At 48.6% G+C, this 17,683-nt stretch overlaps 1 protein-coding gene across 2 annotated transcripts in view; it reads right to left on the bottom strand.

Moving 5' to 3' along the window:
- Positions 1–5,246, bottom strand: part of LOC108521204 (leukocyte immunoglobulin-like receptor subfamily A member 2) — a 13,051-nt gene extending 7,805 nt beyond the window's left edge. The window contains exons 1-6 of one of the 2 annotated variants that reach the window (XM_017860891.1): positions 5,023–5,246; positions 4,825–4,860; positions 4,352–4,636; positions 3,902–4,204; positions 3,381–3,677; positions 2,828–3,130 (exon numbers count right to left, since the gene is read on the bottom strand). In XM_017860891.1, coding sequence (XP_017716380.1) covers positions 2,828–3,130; positions 3,381–3,677; positions 3,902–4,204; positions 4,352–4,636; positions 4,825–4,860; positions 5,023–5,041 — 1,243 coding nt within the window. In that variant the 5' untranslated portion in view covers positions 5,042–5,246. The remainder of the gene's footprint in view (positions 1–2,827; positions 3,131–3,380; positions 3,678–3,901; positions 4,205–4,351; positions 4,637–4,824; positions 4,861–5,022) is intronic. The other variant, XM_017860890.1, reaches the window with a different exon arrangement.
- Positions 5,247–17,683: the final 12,437 nt, after the last annotated feature.

Raw genomic sequence — 17,683 nt, 5'->3', positions numbered from 1 at the left:
ATCAAAAAGTGGGCAAAGGATACGAACAGACACTTCTCAAAAGAAGTCTGTTTATGCAGCCAACAGACACATGCAAAAATGCTCATCCTCACTGGTCATTATAGAAAAGCAAATCAAAACAGCAGTGAGATACCATCTCATGCCAGTTAGAATGGCAATCATTAAAAAGTCAGGAAACAACAGATTCTGGAGAGGATGTGGAGAAATAGGAACGCTTTTACATTGTTGGTGGGAGTGTAAATTAGTTCAACCATTGTGGAAGACAGTGTGTTGATTTCTCAAGAATCTGGAACTAGAAATACCATTTGACCCAGCAGTCCCATTACTGGGCATATACCCAAAGGGTTATAAATCATTCTATGATAAAGACATATGCACACGTATGTTTATTGTGGCACTATTCACAATAGCAAAGAGAACCACCCAAATGTCCATCAGTGATAGACTGGATTAAGAAAATGTGGCACATATACACCATGGAATACTATGCAGCCATAAAAAAGGATGAGTTCATGTCCTTTGCGGGGACATGAATGAAGCTGGAAACCATCATTCTAAGCAAACTGTCACAAGGACAGAAAACCAAACACCGCATGTTCTCACTTATAAGTGGGAGTTGAACAATGAGAACACATGGACACAGGGTGGGTAACATCACACACTGGGGCAGATCCAGGCGTGGGGATCTGAGGGAGGGATAGCATTAGGAGAAATACTTAATGTAAATGACCAGTTGATGGGTGCAGCAAACCAACATGGCACCTGTATATCTATGTAACAAACCTGCACCTTGTGCACATGTACCCTAGAACTTAAACTATAATAATAAAATATATATAATAAAGAAATCAAATACCTCACTTCTAAATTGTTAAAGATGTTGAATAAGTTTTTAAGTTAAAATGAGCATACAATATTCTTAGGAGTAAAATTTTGAAACGTGTCTTAAATTCATTTTAAAATCTTCATTTTAATGTGTAAAGGAAGAAGACTTGATATTAATGAGAAATTTGTTTCTACATTGAAAGTATAAATTAAATCAAGACTCAGTTAAAGGGGAGTATAATTAAGGATTTTTAAATCATAAATGCGTACAACAAATAAAAATTATAAATTCATATATTCAAATATTGTTTGAAAAGTTTTAGAAAAAAAGTAACAATGGACAAGTGCATACAGCAAATGCAGAGTAGAAATGAGTTAGACACAAAGACGCGCTGTGAATAATTGCCTAATTCATCCAGGGAGCAGGTGCAGGGCCCCGCCTTAGTCTCAGGGGTGTCCTGAGCACAGACACCTCCAGGTGAGCACAGGAGGGCCTGTGTGAGAGGCACCCACAGCTGGAGTGCTTCTCTCTAAAGAAGCACATCTGGGGCGGACTCCAGCCTCATCACAGATCCCACCAAGGCCCAAGCAGCCTCCTCTCCTGTCTTGAGATGGCCCAGGGACCCCACAGGTGTGGGTGAGAGGCTCATCCTCAGGGGCTCTTGGAAATGAGAAATGACAGCTGCCAATGGACTGTCCATCTGCCCTCTCTCCATCTCGCCTGCCTCTCTCCCTCCTCCATCACCCCAGCATCTTCCCCGTGTCCAAGTCAAGCCTGGACCCCAAATCCTTCTGACCCAGCCTGTTCTCCTTCCTCTACTCATCTCACATCCCTCAGGACAAGGTCAGGGGCTGGGGGTCCTGCAGAGCTGTGCCAAGTGTTGATTTTGGTGGAAAATTGGAGAAATTTTCTCTTGTACACGAGAGAGGGGAGACTCTCAACCAGCGGGGTTCTGTACACTTTTGTTTTTTCCAAAATATTGTGGCTTTGTTTTACTAAGCTGAGATTCCAGGAGGGATGAGTAAAACTGCATGCACCTGCCCCCATCTCCGTGGGTTTTTTAACACTTACAAGTCTCAGTTATTGGAAGAGTTAGGAGAGGGCCTGAGAGGGCTGCAGATGGGAGCAGGTCTAGGAGGAGCCACGTCCCAGATGCCCCAGAAGATCAGAAATAAAGGGGCTTTGGGGTGGTCACATCCAGGCAGCTCCCCGTTATTCAGATGGGGAGTCCAGGGTGTGAGGAGAACCAGCTTTTTCAGAAGTTCCACCTCCCAAGGAGAGGCTGAGCCATCACAGCCCCAGCCCCACCTCCCCAGGCTCCTCCCACCTGACTCCCAGAGCCAGCACCTGCCTGTGATCGCCCCTGGCCCTGGCACCCCATGAGAGGTGATGGCTCCTGGGAATCCTGCTCTGGGAGGAGGAAAGACCCCGCTGCTCCACTCATCAATGCCGAACCTCAGACACCTCCCTCCCCTCTGACCACCACGGAGGGAACACCTGCCCCAACCCTGGAGCACCAGGAAGCCACATGGACCACACCCTTACTGTCCACCCTGCCCTCTGCTGCCCTGAATCAGACCCTGAATATTGGAGGTCACATTGAAACGAGTCTGCAAACTTCTCTTGAGCTGGGAGTGGCTGTTTTTGTCACGCATGGGGTCAGGACTTAGGGGTTGGGACCCCCAGAGGCTCTGATTCTGAGGTGGAGACATCAGGAGGGGAGTGGGTGGGGCCTCCGTCTTCCACCCTCAGTCTAATCTCATCTCTGAGGTTCACCCCCGTCTCCTCCCAGCACTCCATGCTCTTTACCCTACTGAGACTTCAGGGGTGGGAGCCAGGGGTGGGAGGTCCCCATCTATTTCCACCCTCCCATGGGATGGATCCTCCCTTGCGGACCCTCCCCCCTTCACGTCCCTCTTTCATTATTGTCCCAGAGCTCTGCTGGGGGCAGGGCCAGAGCTGAGCCTTTGAGTTCAGACAGGACAGGGTCGGGGCCCTCACCTGAGACCACGAGCTCCAGGGGGTCACTGGGGTGAGTCAGCAGGTAGGGGTTGGAGCTGCGTGAGCCGTAGCACCTGTAGGTCCCCGCGTGGGCTGAGGTCACAGGACCCATGGGGAATTCAGCCTGGTACTGCTGAGCTTGGTGCTCTGATCTCAGACGCAGTGGGGGATGGGCTGCCCCCTCCTTGGTCAGAAGGAAAGTGTGGAACTGCCCCCATGACTGACACAGCAGGGTCACGTTCACTCCTGAAGCCACCCTGGGGCCTGGCTGCACCAAGAGGGAGATCGTGTCATAGAACTGTCCTGGAGAGAAGAAGGATGGGTGAGGGGCTCCCACTTTGTTCTGAGCTGACAGCTCCCCAGGCCTCTCTCTGGGACCCTCAGTCTCTCTGTCGCTGTTTTCTCTGAGTCTCCCCCTCCCCCCATTCCCTGTCTCTATCTGTCTCTCCCTTCCTTGGGACTCCCGCCCCTCATCCCGGCCATCACACCTGGGCTCCCCCGGCAGAGCCTGTGAGGAGCCTGGGTCCCTGACCAAACCCACAGGGCTCCTCACCTGAGATCAGGATGTCCAGGGGGTTACTGGGGGCCGACCACTCGGAGGAGAGGTTGTGTGCACCAGAGCATCTGTACCGGCCCCCGTGGGAGTGGCTCACAAGGCCCAGAGAGAAGTTGGCCTGGGAGAGCCCAGCCTGGGGCTGCCGACCAGGGCGCTGGAGGAAGTCACGTTCTCCCTCCTTGTATAGAACAAATCTGTCATAGCCAGCATCAGAGCCACATTGGAGGGTCAGGTTCTCCCCAGGGGCCACGACAGGACCCGGCTGCACTGAGAGTGATGGCTTCTTAGAAACACCTGGGAAAAGGTGGTCACGGTTTCCAGGAGCCGACCCTCAGGCTTCCCCACAAACCCTCCCTCTCCCCCTGGGCCTCACCACTGCTGATCTTCCTGTGTCTCTGACCCCAGGAGCCCTGAGCCCTCTCCCCAACATCATCCCACCTGGCGCTGCCCTGAGACGCGGCTCCTCCCCACCTGCCCGGAGACGCAGGGAAATCCAGGCAATGCTGTGAATTTCTCACCTGGGACCAGGAGCTCCAGGAGATTGCTGGGTAAAGACCACACATAGGGAGAGCGTGAGTTATAACCATAGCACCGGTACGACCACCTGTGACTCGGGCTCACGGGAACCACGGAGAAGACAGCCCAGGACCAGCCACGGGCATGGAAGTGGGAGTTGAGACGTTGTGGGTGTTCATCTTCTCCTTCCTTACACAGAATGAAGCCATCAAATGCCACCTGTGAGACACACTGGAGGGTCACGTTCCCTCCTGAGGCCACCACAGGGCTGGGCAGGGCTGAGAGGGTGGGTTTGGTGTAGGCTCCTGGGAGAGAAGGAGGCACCATGTTAAATGGGACTCACACCTCCCACATCATCCCCAGGGCTTGGCTGTGAGAGGGAGATGCTCCTGAGAGCTGACCCCCTTCCTGAGGACAGAGCCTGGGGCTGGGACCCCTGAGTGTCCTCTCACCTGTCACCACCAGCTCCAGGGGGTCGCTGTGCTCTGATGAGTGATTGCGGCTATAATACCAACAGCGATACCGCCCTGCGTGTCCCGAGGTGATGAATCCAATGGGGAAATAGCCCTTCTTGACAAGCTGTTGTCGTATCAGTCTAACCCAGGATGCTGGGTTTTTTTCCCTGTATAGACGATACTCCTGAACCTGAAGGCTCCCCTGACACCTGAGGGTCACAGGACTCCCTTGGGTGATCACAGACCCTGGCTCAGCCCAGAGAGTGGGCTTGGGAAGGGTACCTGGAAGGAAATCAGAGATCGGATTCTAAGTCATTTCCCACCCAACAGATCTCAGCTCTTGGCTGCAGGACCCTCCACCGCCCCCATCAGTCAGCCCAGATCTGCTGTTCCCCGTCCCCAGCTGCACGGAGGAGGTCCCTTGTCCCCAGTGAGGAGGAGGGACCTGGGACAGCTGGTGACAGACTCACCTGCCTGCACGTGGGTCCTGGGGCCCAGACTCAGCCCTGGAAGAGAGTTCCCTGTGAGAGATTTGCCCCTGAAGCTTGGGCAGGTCCTCCCCTCCCTGGGATCTTTGTGAGCCCCTGGGGTCTCCTTATGCACCAGAGTTTGGCTGTGGGGTGAGGTCCCTCCTAGGTTAGAATCTCCCCTCCCTCTTCAAATCTCACCGAGACAGATCAGGAGCATGAGGATGGGGTCATGGCATCTCCTCCCACTGCCCTGCTCTGCAGATGGATGAGCCCTCGGTGCTGGCAGGACAGAGACACACAGGGTGTGGACACTCAGAGGCTGGGTCCTTCTTGTCAAGGGGTTTTGTCATCTGCAGCCACACAGGAAGCGGAACTGCCCTCCCCAGGAACCTGGCTGTCATTCCTTTAGGTCTGAGGTGGGGCAGTGCACCAGACCCTCTGCAGACATTTCAGACAGAAATGGAGTCTTTCCCTGACACACCCCAGCCACTGTCCCTGTCTGGTTTATCCTCGTCTCACTGAGAGCTGGGATGGTAGCAGCAAATAGAATGCTGGCTTTCCCTGTGTCTGTCCTTCCAGATGAGGTGAAGCAGAGGCGCTATCCCCTTACCTTCTCACAGCCTCCCCCCAAGGTCCTCCCTCCCTTTCTCCAGCCCGTCCATCGGCTCACGGTTGTGGGGGCCTTACCAGGCAGTCGTCTCTCCAGGCCCTGGAGATGCTTCAGGGAAGCATGCAAGGTCCGCTGCTACAGGCAAACCTCAGATCAGCCAGAGACGTGCACTCCTAGACTACCTGGCTGTGCAAGCCCAGGCTGAGCCTGCAGTGTGGCCAGTGACACAGAGGAAGAAATGTCATGGAGTCTACCGAGTCTAGGTGGTTCAACGCTCACGCCTGGAATCCCAGCACTTCAGGAGGCTGAGACGGGAGGATGGCTTGAGGCCAGGAGCTTCAGATTACCCTGGGCCAAATAGCAAGACCTTGTCTGTAAAAAAAAAAAAAGCAAAAAATTAGCCAGGCATGGCAGCTCACACCTCTAGTCCCAGCTACTCAGGAGGCTGAGGTGGGAGGATCATTTGGGCCTGGGAGGCAGAGGCTGCAGGGAGCTGTGATCACCCCTCAGCATTCCAGCCTCGGTGACAGAGTGAGACCCCGTCTCAAAAGGGGAAATGCAGGGAATAAATAGAATAAAACGTATTTGTTCTGTTTCTTGAGTGTGTGTTTCCTTCCTACCAAACAGCCCCTCTCTTGTACTTCCCCTTTTTTCTTCGTTGCAACATCACCCACCCCCGACCCTGGGAATGAGGCTCTGAGTGGGTCCTGCCTCCTCAGTGCCCCTTGTGTCCTTGGCCGTCCCTCGGCGTCTCCGTCCATGTTCAGGATTTTCAGAACAATTTGTTAGGTCTGTAATCTGCTTCTGGGGAAGGAGAGCTGATTTGTGTTTAATTCCTGATTATCATCCAGGGTTTATGTGACCTTGGACATTAATGTCACCTCTGAGCCTGTTGTCATGAACCCCACTCATCACAGTGGCTGTGGGGTCAGTGGTGCCCAGGACACGGGAGGCTCAGCCATGGTGAATTTCCAGACCAGTTCAGACCGGAGGGTGGGACGGGAGAGGATCCTGGTGATTGACGCCCCCACTCAAGAGCCGACATCGGCTGCAAACACCAAGAAATGCTCCTTGTGACACGTCTGAAATATGCGGATCACCACAGCCATAGGCCCAGAAAGAGAAAGAAAAGTTCCCAACATTGAGACGCGTCCCCGCAATGAACAGAGTTCAGAGCTGAGTGGCCACAGGTGTCCGGGACCACCCAGGGTCACTAGGGAAGAGGAGGTTCCCACCTCCGTGTGGGACAGAAGAGGAACCCCAGGTCCTCCCAGGCAGGGAGGGGTCAGGGCTCTGGGTGGGGCTGGACGCTGTGGGTCCCCCTCCCCTGTGTGTGTGGACAGGCGCTGGGGGGTCTCTGCTCACTCACTGGAGTCCACGCTCAGCTCTCAGCCCCTCCCTGTGTGTGAGAAACAGATTCAGTCCACGGTGCTCAGACATGGGCGTCTGCCCCACAGGTGTGTGTGAGGCTAGCGTTGGTCCCATCCCTGCTGGGCACAATCTTGAGCTGACGCTAAGTTTGGGAGAGTGGGGCAGGAGCAGCGGCAACGATCCCCTTCATCAGGCTGATGCCTGGACAGCCGTGGGAGAAACCCTTTATGAAAGGCCAGGTGCGCGGGAGGAGGGCCGCCCCGCAGGAATGACAACCATATGAGGGAAAAATAGGCAGCTGGTGAAATGCATTAGACAGATATCGTGAAGGTGAGTTCAAGACCAGCCTGGCCAAGATGGTGAAACCCCATCTCTGCTAAAAATACAAAAATTAGCCTGGCATGGTGGCAGGCGCCTGTAACCCCAGCTACTCAGGAGGCTGAGGCAGAGAATTGCTTGAACCTGGGAGGTGGAGGTTGCAGTGAGCTGAGATCACACCACTGCGCTCCGACAGAGCGAGACTCCGCCTCCAAAAAAAAGACTAATGATCAAGCAGTTCAGAGGGTCAATATTATCAGATGCTTCAGAGAATTCCAGGGTGAGAAATAACAGTAAAAGCCAAGCTAATTTTTCCAATGACTTAACTAGCTTTACATCTGCACCATACACTTCAGTTCACCTTTCAAGTGTCTTCATAAAATCAATGAACTAAAATTAATCCATTAAATATAAATTAGAACAAAATACACTTAAGCTTTTTTTTTTTTTTAATTATACTTTAAGTTCTAGGGTCTTGTGCACAACATGCAGGTTTGTTACATATGTATACATGTGCCATGTTGGTGTGCTGCACCCATCAACTCGTCATTTACATCAGGTAAATCTCCTAATGCCATCCATCCCCCCACCCCCCTCCCCACAATAGATCCCGGTGCGTGATGTTCTCCTTCCTGTGTCCAAGTGATCTCATTGTTCAATTCCCACCTATGAGTGAGAACATGCGGCGTTTGGTTTTCTGTTCTTGCAATACTTTGCTGAGAATGATGGTTTCCAGCAGCATCCATGTCCCTACAAAGGACATGAACTCATTCTTTTTTATGGCTGCATAGTATTCCATGGTGTCTATGTGCCAGATTTTCTTAATCCAGTCTGTCACTGATGGACATTTGGGTTGGTTCCAAGCCTTTGCTATTGTGAATAGTCCCACAATATTACACTTAAGCTTTTAATTAAAACAACCAAATACAGTCAACTTCATTGGAAACAAAAAGACTGTAAAGCACCAGATAAAAGCACTATGTTGTATTCAATGTGGGATTCTTGATTATGACTCATTTGAACGACTATTCCCAGATTCATTTGTACTAAATCATGCTATTTGTTTAATGTGTTGTGTAGCCCTTTTCTGAGTGGTAAATATTCTTTTTACAATGTACAAAGTTACTCTAACAAATTAATTTATAAATGCATTAATATCACATATTATTTGTAGCATAATAAATTCAAAATATTTTTGCGCCCACATCTTTTTACCAGCAGCAAGATAACTTGAGTTATAGCACAAAATAGTTAAATATTTCTGTGTCAAAATAAGTTTCTTGGGAGGTATGTAAAACCTTGTTGCATGGGATGAAATGTGTGGATGGAAGAACCTGAGAATCAGAAATACCCAAATAGTTCTGAACTTTCCAGGACAAAAGAAGCAACTAGTCCACTTGTACTTTCTAAAGTCAAGCAAATTTCTTGCAAAGTCTTCTTCTGTAGCTGCACCAAAAAGTTACCTACACGACTGGAATTCGACAGGATTAGCAAAGACCAACATATGAAAATTCTGGCTATAAAAATATTTTATAAAATTATAGATCAAAAAAGGATCTCTCTATATACATCTGTTTACAACACTAATAAACTACTTCTTAGCTTATATATAAATTACTAAAGTATAATTAAATTTAAAATACCAAGAAGCAATAAGCCAAGGAATAATTAGGAGGCTTAAGCCTACAAAGAAGGACAAAGTGATCATTTTACCCAAGATCTAATTTATCTGAATTGGAAAGAAAGAAATTAAATTGTATGCTTGTAGGTGAGATACATATATACACACACATATATATACACACACACACACACCACACATATTTCTAAATATATATGTATGTATTTATACATTTAAAATATGTATATAGTTTAAATATACATTGGAAATATGCATTGGAAATCTATACATATATGTATAGAAATATATATGTAGATATACATATATATGTTTCTAAAGATTTCACAAAAAACAGTTTCATGATACACAGTCAACATACGAAAACAGTTGTGTTTCTTTACACTACACAAAAATAAATTAACAAAGTGATTCTATATACAAAAACATCAAAAGAATAAAAAACTTAGAAATTAGTTTCACCAAGGAGGTGAAACATCTGCCCACTGAAAACTATATGATATTGATGGAAGAAATTGAAGAAGACACAAATAAATATAAAGAAATCCCATGTACTTGGATTGGAAGAATTGATATTTTTTAAACGGCCATACTACCCAAAGTGGTCTACAGATTCAATACAATTCCTGTCAAAATTCCAATGGCATCTTTGACAGACCTAGAAAAAAAAAATCTAAAATGTATATAATACAGCAGAAGACCCCAATTAGCCAAACAGTTCTGAGCAAAAGCAAAGAAAGCTAGAGTCATCGCACTACCTGACTTCAAAATCTACTACAAATCCATAGGAATCAAAACATGTTCATTCGTTTGACTCATTCACTCCACCCTGTATCCTTATATCTGGACATCATTGTGCAACTAATGATATTCCGTTATAGTTTCTCAAAAAAAGTAAAATAAAACAAAGCAGCACAAAAGTATAGTCATTGCATAAAACCGACACCCAGATGAATGGAACGGATTAGAGAGCCCAGAAATAAATCCACACATTTACGGACAACAGATTTTTGGCAAGACTGTCAAAAGCGTATGATTAGGGAAGGTCAATTTCTTCGGTAAGTGGTGCTGGGAAAACTGACTCTCCACAGGCAGAACAATGAAATGAAATCCGGTCCTCATCCTGCACCAAATTCAAAAATCAATTCAAAAAGGATTAAAGTCTTTAATGTAAGCTTAAAGGTATATGCCTACTAAAGAAAGCACACAGATGGCCGGGCGCCGTGGCTCACGCCTGTAATCCCAGCACTTTGGGAGGCCAAGGTGGGTGGATCACTTGAGATCAGGAGTTCGAGACCAGCCTGGCCAATATGGCGAAACCCCATCTCTACTAAGAATACAAAAATTAGCTGGGTGTGCTGGCGGGCACCTGTCATCCCGGCTACTTGGGAGGCTGAGACCCGAGAATCGCTTGAACCTGGAAGGCGGAGTTTGCAGTGAGTCAAAATCACGCCACTGCACTGCAGCCTGGACAACAGAGTGAGACTTAGTCTCAAAAAAAAAAAAAATTATAGAGATATATATATAATGGAGGAAAGAATCCCATGACATTGGTCTGGGCAATCATAATTTGGAGGTGACCCCGAAAGCACAAAAGCAAAGTAGACAAATAGGATTGCATCTAACTTATTGGCTTCCTGATTCTCCCTTCACCTGGGCACCAAACTCCCTCTGTTAAAACACATCCTCTTTAAATTCTCGGAGTGGGCTCTCTTCCCATGGTGAGGTCTTGACTATGAATCCTGCAATGGCTCTTGGTATCCACTGGGTGCGGACTCTGGAAAGGGCTGCCTGGAAACAGGAGGAGCATGGTCTGGGGTGGACGTCTCCTACCTGTGACCACCATATCCAGTGGAATGCTATGAGCTGACCACACAGAGAGGTTATGGGTGTAAGATCTGGAACATCTGTCGGTCCCTGCGTGTGCTGGGGTCACAAGGCTGATGGTGGAGTTGCTCCAGAGGCCAGTCTGGAACTCAGGGACACAGCCTAACTCTTGTGAGTAGTTTGACTGTGACGAACTGAAGACGAGAATGAGAGGAAAGAGTCACACGTCCTCCTAGGAGAACCACGGGGCTCAGCCAGGCTGACAGGGAGAGCTTGTCATGACCACCTGGGGGAGGAGGAGGCACAACTTAGAGAGAAAAATGTGGAGCCACTCCCCATCTCCGATTGTTCCTGGGGGCTTGTTTACATTTTCCAAGGTTCGTCCCCCAAAGCAGAGACCCCTGATGCCCAGGGCTCCCTGGTGGGGAGACAGGGATGCAGCCCATCCCAGCGTGGACGTAGTAAGCCCAGGCTGGGCTCTCCCAGGCCACCTTCCCCTCTGGGCCCTGTGAGCTGCTCAGAGATTGGTATGAGTGTGTGCGCATGTTGTGCATGGTGTGTGTGCGTGGTGAGATTGTGATGTGTGCAATGTTTGCATGTGCATGTGTGTGAGATTATGCATGTGTGCATGTTGGCATGTGTGGGGAGATTGTATGAGTGTGTGTGCATGTGAAGATTGTATGGTGTGCATGTTGCATGTGATGTGTTAAGATTGGTGTGTGCATGTGTGTGCGTGAGATTTAGAGTGTGTTTGCATGTGCGTGTGGTGCAATGTGAGATTGCATGTGTGCATGTTGCATGTGCATGTGGTGGAGATTATGCATGTGTGCCATGTGTGTGCATGTGTGTGTTGAGTATGAGATTATGGAGTTGTGTGGCATGTTGTGTTGTGACTGTGTGTATGAGTGGGCATGTGCAATGTCTGTATGTGTGTGGTGCATGTGGTGATTGTGTGTTGTATGTGAGGTATGAGATTAATGATGGTGTAAGTGTCATGCCTGTGTGTGTTATGGGGGTGTGTGAGATGTGTGTATGAGTGTGCATGTGCATGTGTTGTATGTCAGTGTGTGTGTATGGTGTACGGGCATGACACAGATGGTCACGAGAGGTGCCTGGCTCTTCCACCATGTCACCGTGTTGTTGGGGAAACGCTGAGTCGAGGACTCTCCGACAGCCAGGAGCAGCATCTGAGATTCTGTAAAACCCTGCCCAGCCCCTCTCTGCCCAGTGCCAGCTAGCCTGGGCTGTGGCAGTGCCAAGGCCCTTGGATACACCCCCAGACTGCCTGGAAAAAAGATGTCCACTGGTGGGAAGAGACAGACGAGGTTGGGTCCTAGTGACGTAGCGCCCTGCAGCTTTAGTCCTTTAAAGGACATTCTGGTCCTGTGGAGGATGGGACGGCCCTATGCAGGACCGCGGACCCTCTGCTCTCCCCTCACCGCAGACCCGCACCCTGTCCCTCAGAGTCAGGATGTGAGTGGGCAGGCATCTCTCAGTAGAGCCTGAGCTGCAGACGTGGACACAGCAGAGTCCACTGAGCATCATCAAACTGACGACCAGAATGAGTGACCGAGGCAAAAGTCTCAATCAATGGAGGCTTCTTATTATCATTATTATTTGAGACGGAGTTTCGCTGTTGTTGCCCAGGCAGGAGTGTAACGGCGGGATCTTGGCTCACTGCAACCTCCGCCTCCTGGAGTAATCCCAGCACTTTGGGAGATGAAGTGGGCAGATCACCTGAGGTCAGGAGTTCAAGACCAGCCTGGCCAACATAGTGAAACCCTGTCCCTACTAAAAGTACAAAAATTAGTCAGGCGTGGTGGCTCACACCTGTAATCCCAGCACTTTGGGGGGCCGAGGCGGGTGGATCACTTGAGGTCAGGAGTTCGAGACCAGCCTGGCCAACATGGTGAAACCCCATCTCTACTAAAAATACGAAAATTAGCTGGGCACGGTGGCACATGCCTATAATCCCAGCTACTCGGGAGACTGAGGCAGGAGAATCGCTTGAATCTGGGAGGCGGAGTTTACAATGAGCCGAGATTGCTCCAATGCACTCCAGCCTGGGCAACAGAATGAGAGTCTGTCTCAGATAAACAACAACAACAACAAACCCAAACATTACAAGCACCCATTATCCCGAATCTTCTTAGCAGATTCTCACAGCGCACCTTAGAGCTGGGGAGCAGCCCAGCTTTTAAAGTTGAGATCATTGAGCCTCCACCCACTGAGGTTGGACTCCCAGACTCAGCGTTTTGTGAAGGGCTGTGGTTATGATTCCAGCACAGCCACGCACCTGGCTCCAAAGCCTGCATGGCCACAGCTGCAACATTCCCCTGCCCTGGCTGCGTTTATAGACAGCGCTCCAGGTGAAGAGCACCTACAGCCAGGGCGGAAGCCCTGTTGGGTCAGGAGCACCGTTGCTCCATCAGAGTTCACCAGCAGAGCACCATGGACACACTCTCATTGCTGAAGTCCAGCCGCGATCGTGGGCAGACGCTTCTCAGCTTGTGTGAGTGCTGGGATTCCTGAGGTGGTTGCTTTGGAGCCTTTAGTCCAGCTTCTCCCTTGTTCCTGGGGAATGGCTTCCCCCATGCCCTAACTCTGTCATTCTGGAAATTGGAAGTTTCTACTTCACACAGTTAAAGACAAATTCTCTAAATATATAAATACCATGACCCAATTCTTCTGGCAAAAACAAACAAGCACACACACCCTCAAACATCTTTCCAGACATGTAAGCAAAATCTGCAATTACACGCTCCTCACGTGTTTATGCAGTGCAACCTTCATTTCCGGCAGGTCCTTGCTCCTGTGTTTCTCTGGGAGGCTTAAGGCAACATAAATGTATTCTCTCAGAGTTGCGAAGCTAAACATCAAGGTGATGGCAGGGCCAGGGCCAGCGCTCTCTCTGGAAGCTCTCAGGGAGAACCCTCCCTTGCCCTTTCCGGCTCTGGGTGGCTGTGGACATTCCCTGTGGTTCCTTCAGACGGAGAGATTAACTGATGAACAGATCCACAGGAACACAGGTAAATAGGTAGGCAGGGAGGATAAGTCAATGACTGGATTCACAAACTCTGCCGTATTTGACATTGTCAGAGGCCATGATTTTTCCTGTTTTCCAGCTAAGTTCCAGGAGACCTGTAGATAGATCTATTGGTACAATTTAGTTGAGATAAATTATCTGCCAGGAGGTGATGGATGGAACTACAATATAATTACGTATTTGACTAAGTGGCTCTTTAACTTTTGATTAAACCCTTTCAAAAATTAAAAAAAAAATGCATGTTAGACATTAAAATNCGCCCGTCTCGGCCTCCCGAAGTGCTGGGATTACAGGCTTGAGCCACCGCACCCGGCTGACCATCTGATTCTTAAGCTGAGTTATAAGGTTATCGAAAGAGAAGTGGATACAGGAATCCCAGGACATCACAAGGAGAGGCTGCTGGAAAGAAAACAGCTCTGAAAAAATGTATTGTATCTCTTTTAGGTCTTCAGAGTCTACGACGCTTTTGAGAACATTTGTTGACAATATTTTTGCTGACGATGTTAATAACCTGTTAAAAGGTTATCCTTAGGAGAAATACTGAAGAAGTGGGTCTCCATATTCAAATGACCCAGAGAAACCCCAAGAGGAAGATTATTCATTAAAGTGGTATTTAGCATAATGCCGTTGAACCTGACTATATCTAGAATACACACACACACACACACATGCACACAAACTCAACCCAATGCACAACTAGTAAACAGCAAGCTCAACTTTCATGTGGTTTTACACTTCAATGCAGATACAGAGGTGTTTGTGGAAAGGATCTCTGTGGGTTTCATGTGAGTGCAGAGAAGGAAGAGCTGTGTGTGTGTAATGAGCACTGTAATTTCTAAAAATATAACTCACTGTAGGCAAGGTGTTTGAAGACTCACTGTCATTACAAAATGTTCCCAAATCTAGTGGCTCACGCCTGTAATCCCAGCACTTTGGGAGGCCGAGGCGGACAGATCATGAGATCAGGAGATCGAGACCATCTTGGCTAACACGGTGAAACCCCATCTCTACTAAAAATACAGAAAATTAGCCGGGCGTGGCGGCGGGCGCCTGTGGTCCCAGCTACTCGGGAGGCTAAGGCAGGAGAATGGCGTGAACCCGGGAGGCAGAGCTTGCAGTGAGCCGAGATCGCGGCACTGCACTCCAGCCTGGGCTACAGAGCAAGACCCCATCTAAAAAAAAAAAAGATGTTCCCCAATCTGCCTCTAATGATTAAACTTGACTGAAGTCCTAGATTTGCACACACACATCCCTGAAGCTTAGTATCACTCAGAGTTGCAAAGAGGCACATCATGTAACCTGGGCGATTCACAGCGCATGGTGGGCCTGAGACTAAGCTCAGGTATCTAAGCAGACTTAAATTAGGAACTTTGTCCTTCTTGCACAGGAAATTATGATTTGGATGCTCAAATATTCTAAGTCAGAGAACAGGAAAGGAAAAAAATGGGAAAATCGTCATGATTTTTTTTCATTTTTTTTATAATACTTTAAGTTCTAGGGTTAAGAAAATGTGGCACATATACACCATGGAATACCATGCAGTCATGATATTTTAAAAGTTAAAATATCAATTCATTTTCTTTTTAAAAAATAATGCAAACTAGTAAACCACAAAAAAGCTCAACATAAAATAAAAGCAACCATCATGACTTATATTTACTGAGTTGGTGGATAAGCAAGAATTAGGACCTGGCTCTGGGTAGCTGGGAATGGAGGTGCTGAGAAGAGAGGTGCACCTCGCCCACGGTCACCCCTGTCGTGCTCTGAATCCCTGACACTCCAGACTGGACCCAGCAGAAGAGATGCTGACGGAGAATCCCTGGATCTGGATCACAGAGCAGGGTGGTGACCAGAAACAGAACAGGAGACTCATCCGTCCTCGGAAGTGATTCACATGCAGCACGTGCCCTGGCCCACGTCCACAATCCAGAAACAGTACCAGAGACTCATCTGCCAGATGAATGTCCAAGGAGCTGCTCGGGGAAAGGCGCGGAGGCTGTTCTGGGAAATATCGGGGAACCCGCCCCAAGTAGTTAACATGGGTTCTTTTCTATTTCCCTAAGCGTCTCAGCTGGTCTGAGAAATAAAGGGAAAGAGTACAAGAGAGAGAAATTTTAAAGCTGGGTGTCCGGGGGGAGACATCACATGTCGGCAGGTTCTGTGACGCTCCCCAAGCCATAAAACCAGCAAGTTTTTATTCGCGATTTTCAAAAGGGGAGGGAGTGGGTCACAAGAGATCACACGCTTCACAAGGTAATAAAATATCATAAAGCAAATGGAGGCAGGGTGAGATCACAGGACCACAGGACAGGGTGAAATTTAAGTTGCTAATGAAGTTTCGGGCACGCATTGTTATTGATAACATCTTATTAGGAGACAGGATTTGAGAGAAGACAACCTGTCTGATTAAAATTTATTAGATGGGAATGTCCTCGTCCTAATAAGCCTGGGAGCGCTACAGGAGACCAGGGCTTATTTCATCCCTTCGGCTTCGACCATAAAAGACAGCCGCCTCCAGCCAAGCGCGGTGGCTTAAGCCTGTAATCCCAGCACTTTGGAAGGCCGAGACAGGCGGATCACGAGGTCAGGAGATCGAGACCATCCCGGCTAACATGGTGAAACCCCGTCTCTACTAAAAAATACAAAAACTATCCGGGTGAGGTGGCGGGCACCTGTAGTCCCAGCTACTCAGGAGTCTGAGGCAGGAGAATGGTGTAAACTCGGGAGGCGGAGCTTGCAGTGAGCTGAGATCCAGCCACTGCACTCCACCCCGGGCGACAGAGCGAGACTCCATCTCAAAAAAAAAAAAAGAAAAAAGACAGCCGCCTCCAAGGGGACCATTCATAGACCTACCTTCAGGGCGCATTCTCTTTCTCAGGGATGTTTCTTGCTGAGAAAAATAATTCAGCAATATTTCTCCTATTTGCCTTTGAAAGAACAGAAATATGGCTCTGTTCCGTCCGGCTCACCAGCAGTCAGAGTCCAAAGTCTTATCTCCTTCGTTCCCTCAACATTGCTGTTATCCTGTTCTTTTTTCAAGGTGCCCAGATTTCATATTGTTCAAACACACATGCTCTACAAACAATTTGTGCAGTTAACGCAATCATCACAGGGTCCTGAGGCGACATACATCCTCCTCAGTTTACAAAGAAGATGACGGGATTAAGAGATTAAAGTAAAGACAGGCATAGGAAATCACAAGGGTATGGATTGGGGAAGTGATAAGTGTCCATGAAATCTTCACAATTTATGTTCAGAGATGGCAATAAAGACAGGCGTAAGAAATTATAAAAGTATTAATCTGAGGAACTAATAAACGTCCATGAAATCTTCACAATTTATGTTCTTCTGCCGCGGCGTCAGCCGGTCCCTCTGTTTGGGGTCCCTGACTTCCTGCAACAGGGAAACAAGTGACATGCGTGTGCACTGCGATCTCCACGTGTGGCTCTTACGTGATGGGACAGAAGCTGATTGGTGCTGCTGCCTCAAGATTGTCAGTGCCCTCGGCTGGAGGACAAACACCAACCACACCATCCCTGGATGGACAGACAGGTATAAAGACACAGAGTATACAGGGGTTCTGCAGGAAGCATCTGCAGTTCACCTGGTTCAACAACCCCAGTTGCCCCACAGTTGAGACCAGCCTGGTTGGTATCATGCAAGTGACTAAGCCTTAAGAAATGTTGAAACTGGGCCAGGCATGGTGGCTCACGCCTGTAATCCCAGCACTTTGGGAGGCCGAGGTGGGTGGATCATAAGGTCAGGAGTTCAAGACCAGCCTGGCCAACATGGTGAAACCCCATCTCTACTTAAAAAATACAAAATTAGCCCAGCATGGTGGCATGCACCTGTAATCCCAGCTACTCAGGAGGCTGACACAGGAGAATTGCCTGAACCCAGGAGGCAGAGGTTGCAGTGAGCTGAGATTGGGCCACTGCACTCCAGCATGGCAATAGAGCGAGACTCNAGACACAGAGTATACAGGGGTTCTGCAGGAAGCATCTGCAGTTCACCTGGTTCAACAACCCCAGTTGCCCCACAGTTGAGA

Source organism: Rhinopithecus bieti, unplaced genomic scaffold (assembly GCF_001698545.2).
Source record: "Rhinopithecus bieti isolate Rb0 unplaced genomic scaffold, ASM169854v2 scaffold_56979, whole genome shotgun sequence".
NCBI classification, from domain to species: Eukaryota; Metazoa; Chordata; class Mammalia; order Primates; family Cercopithecidae; genus Rhinopithecus; species Rhinopithecus bieti.
This window is presented reverse-complemented; position numbering and strand designations above follow the sequence as displayed.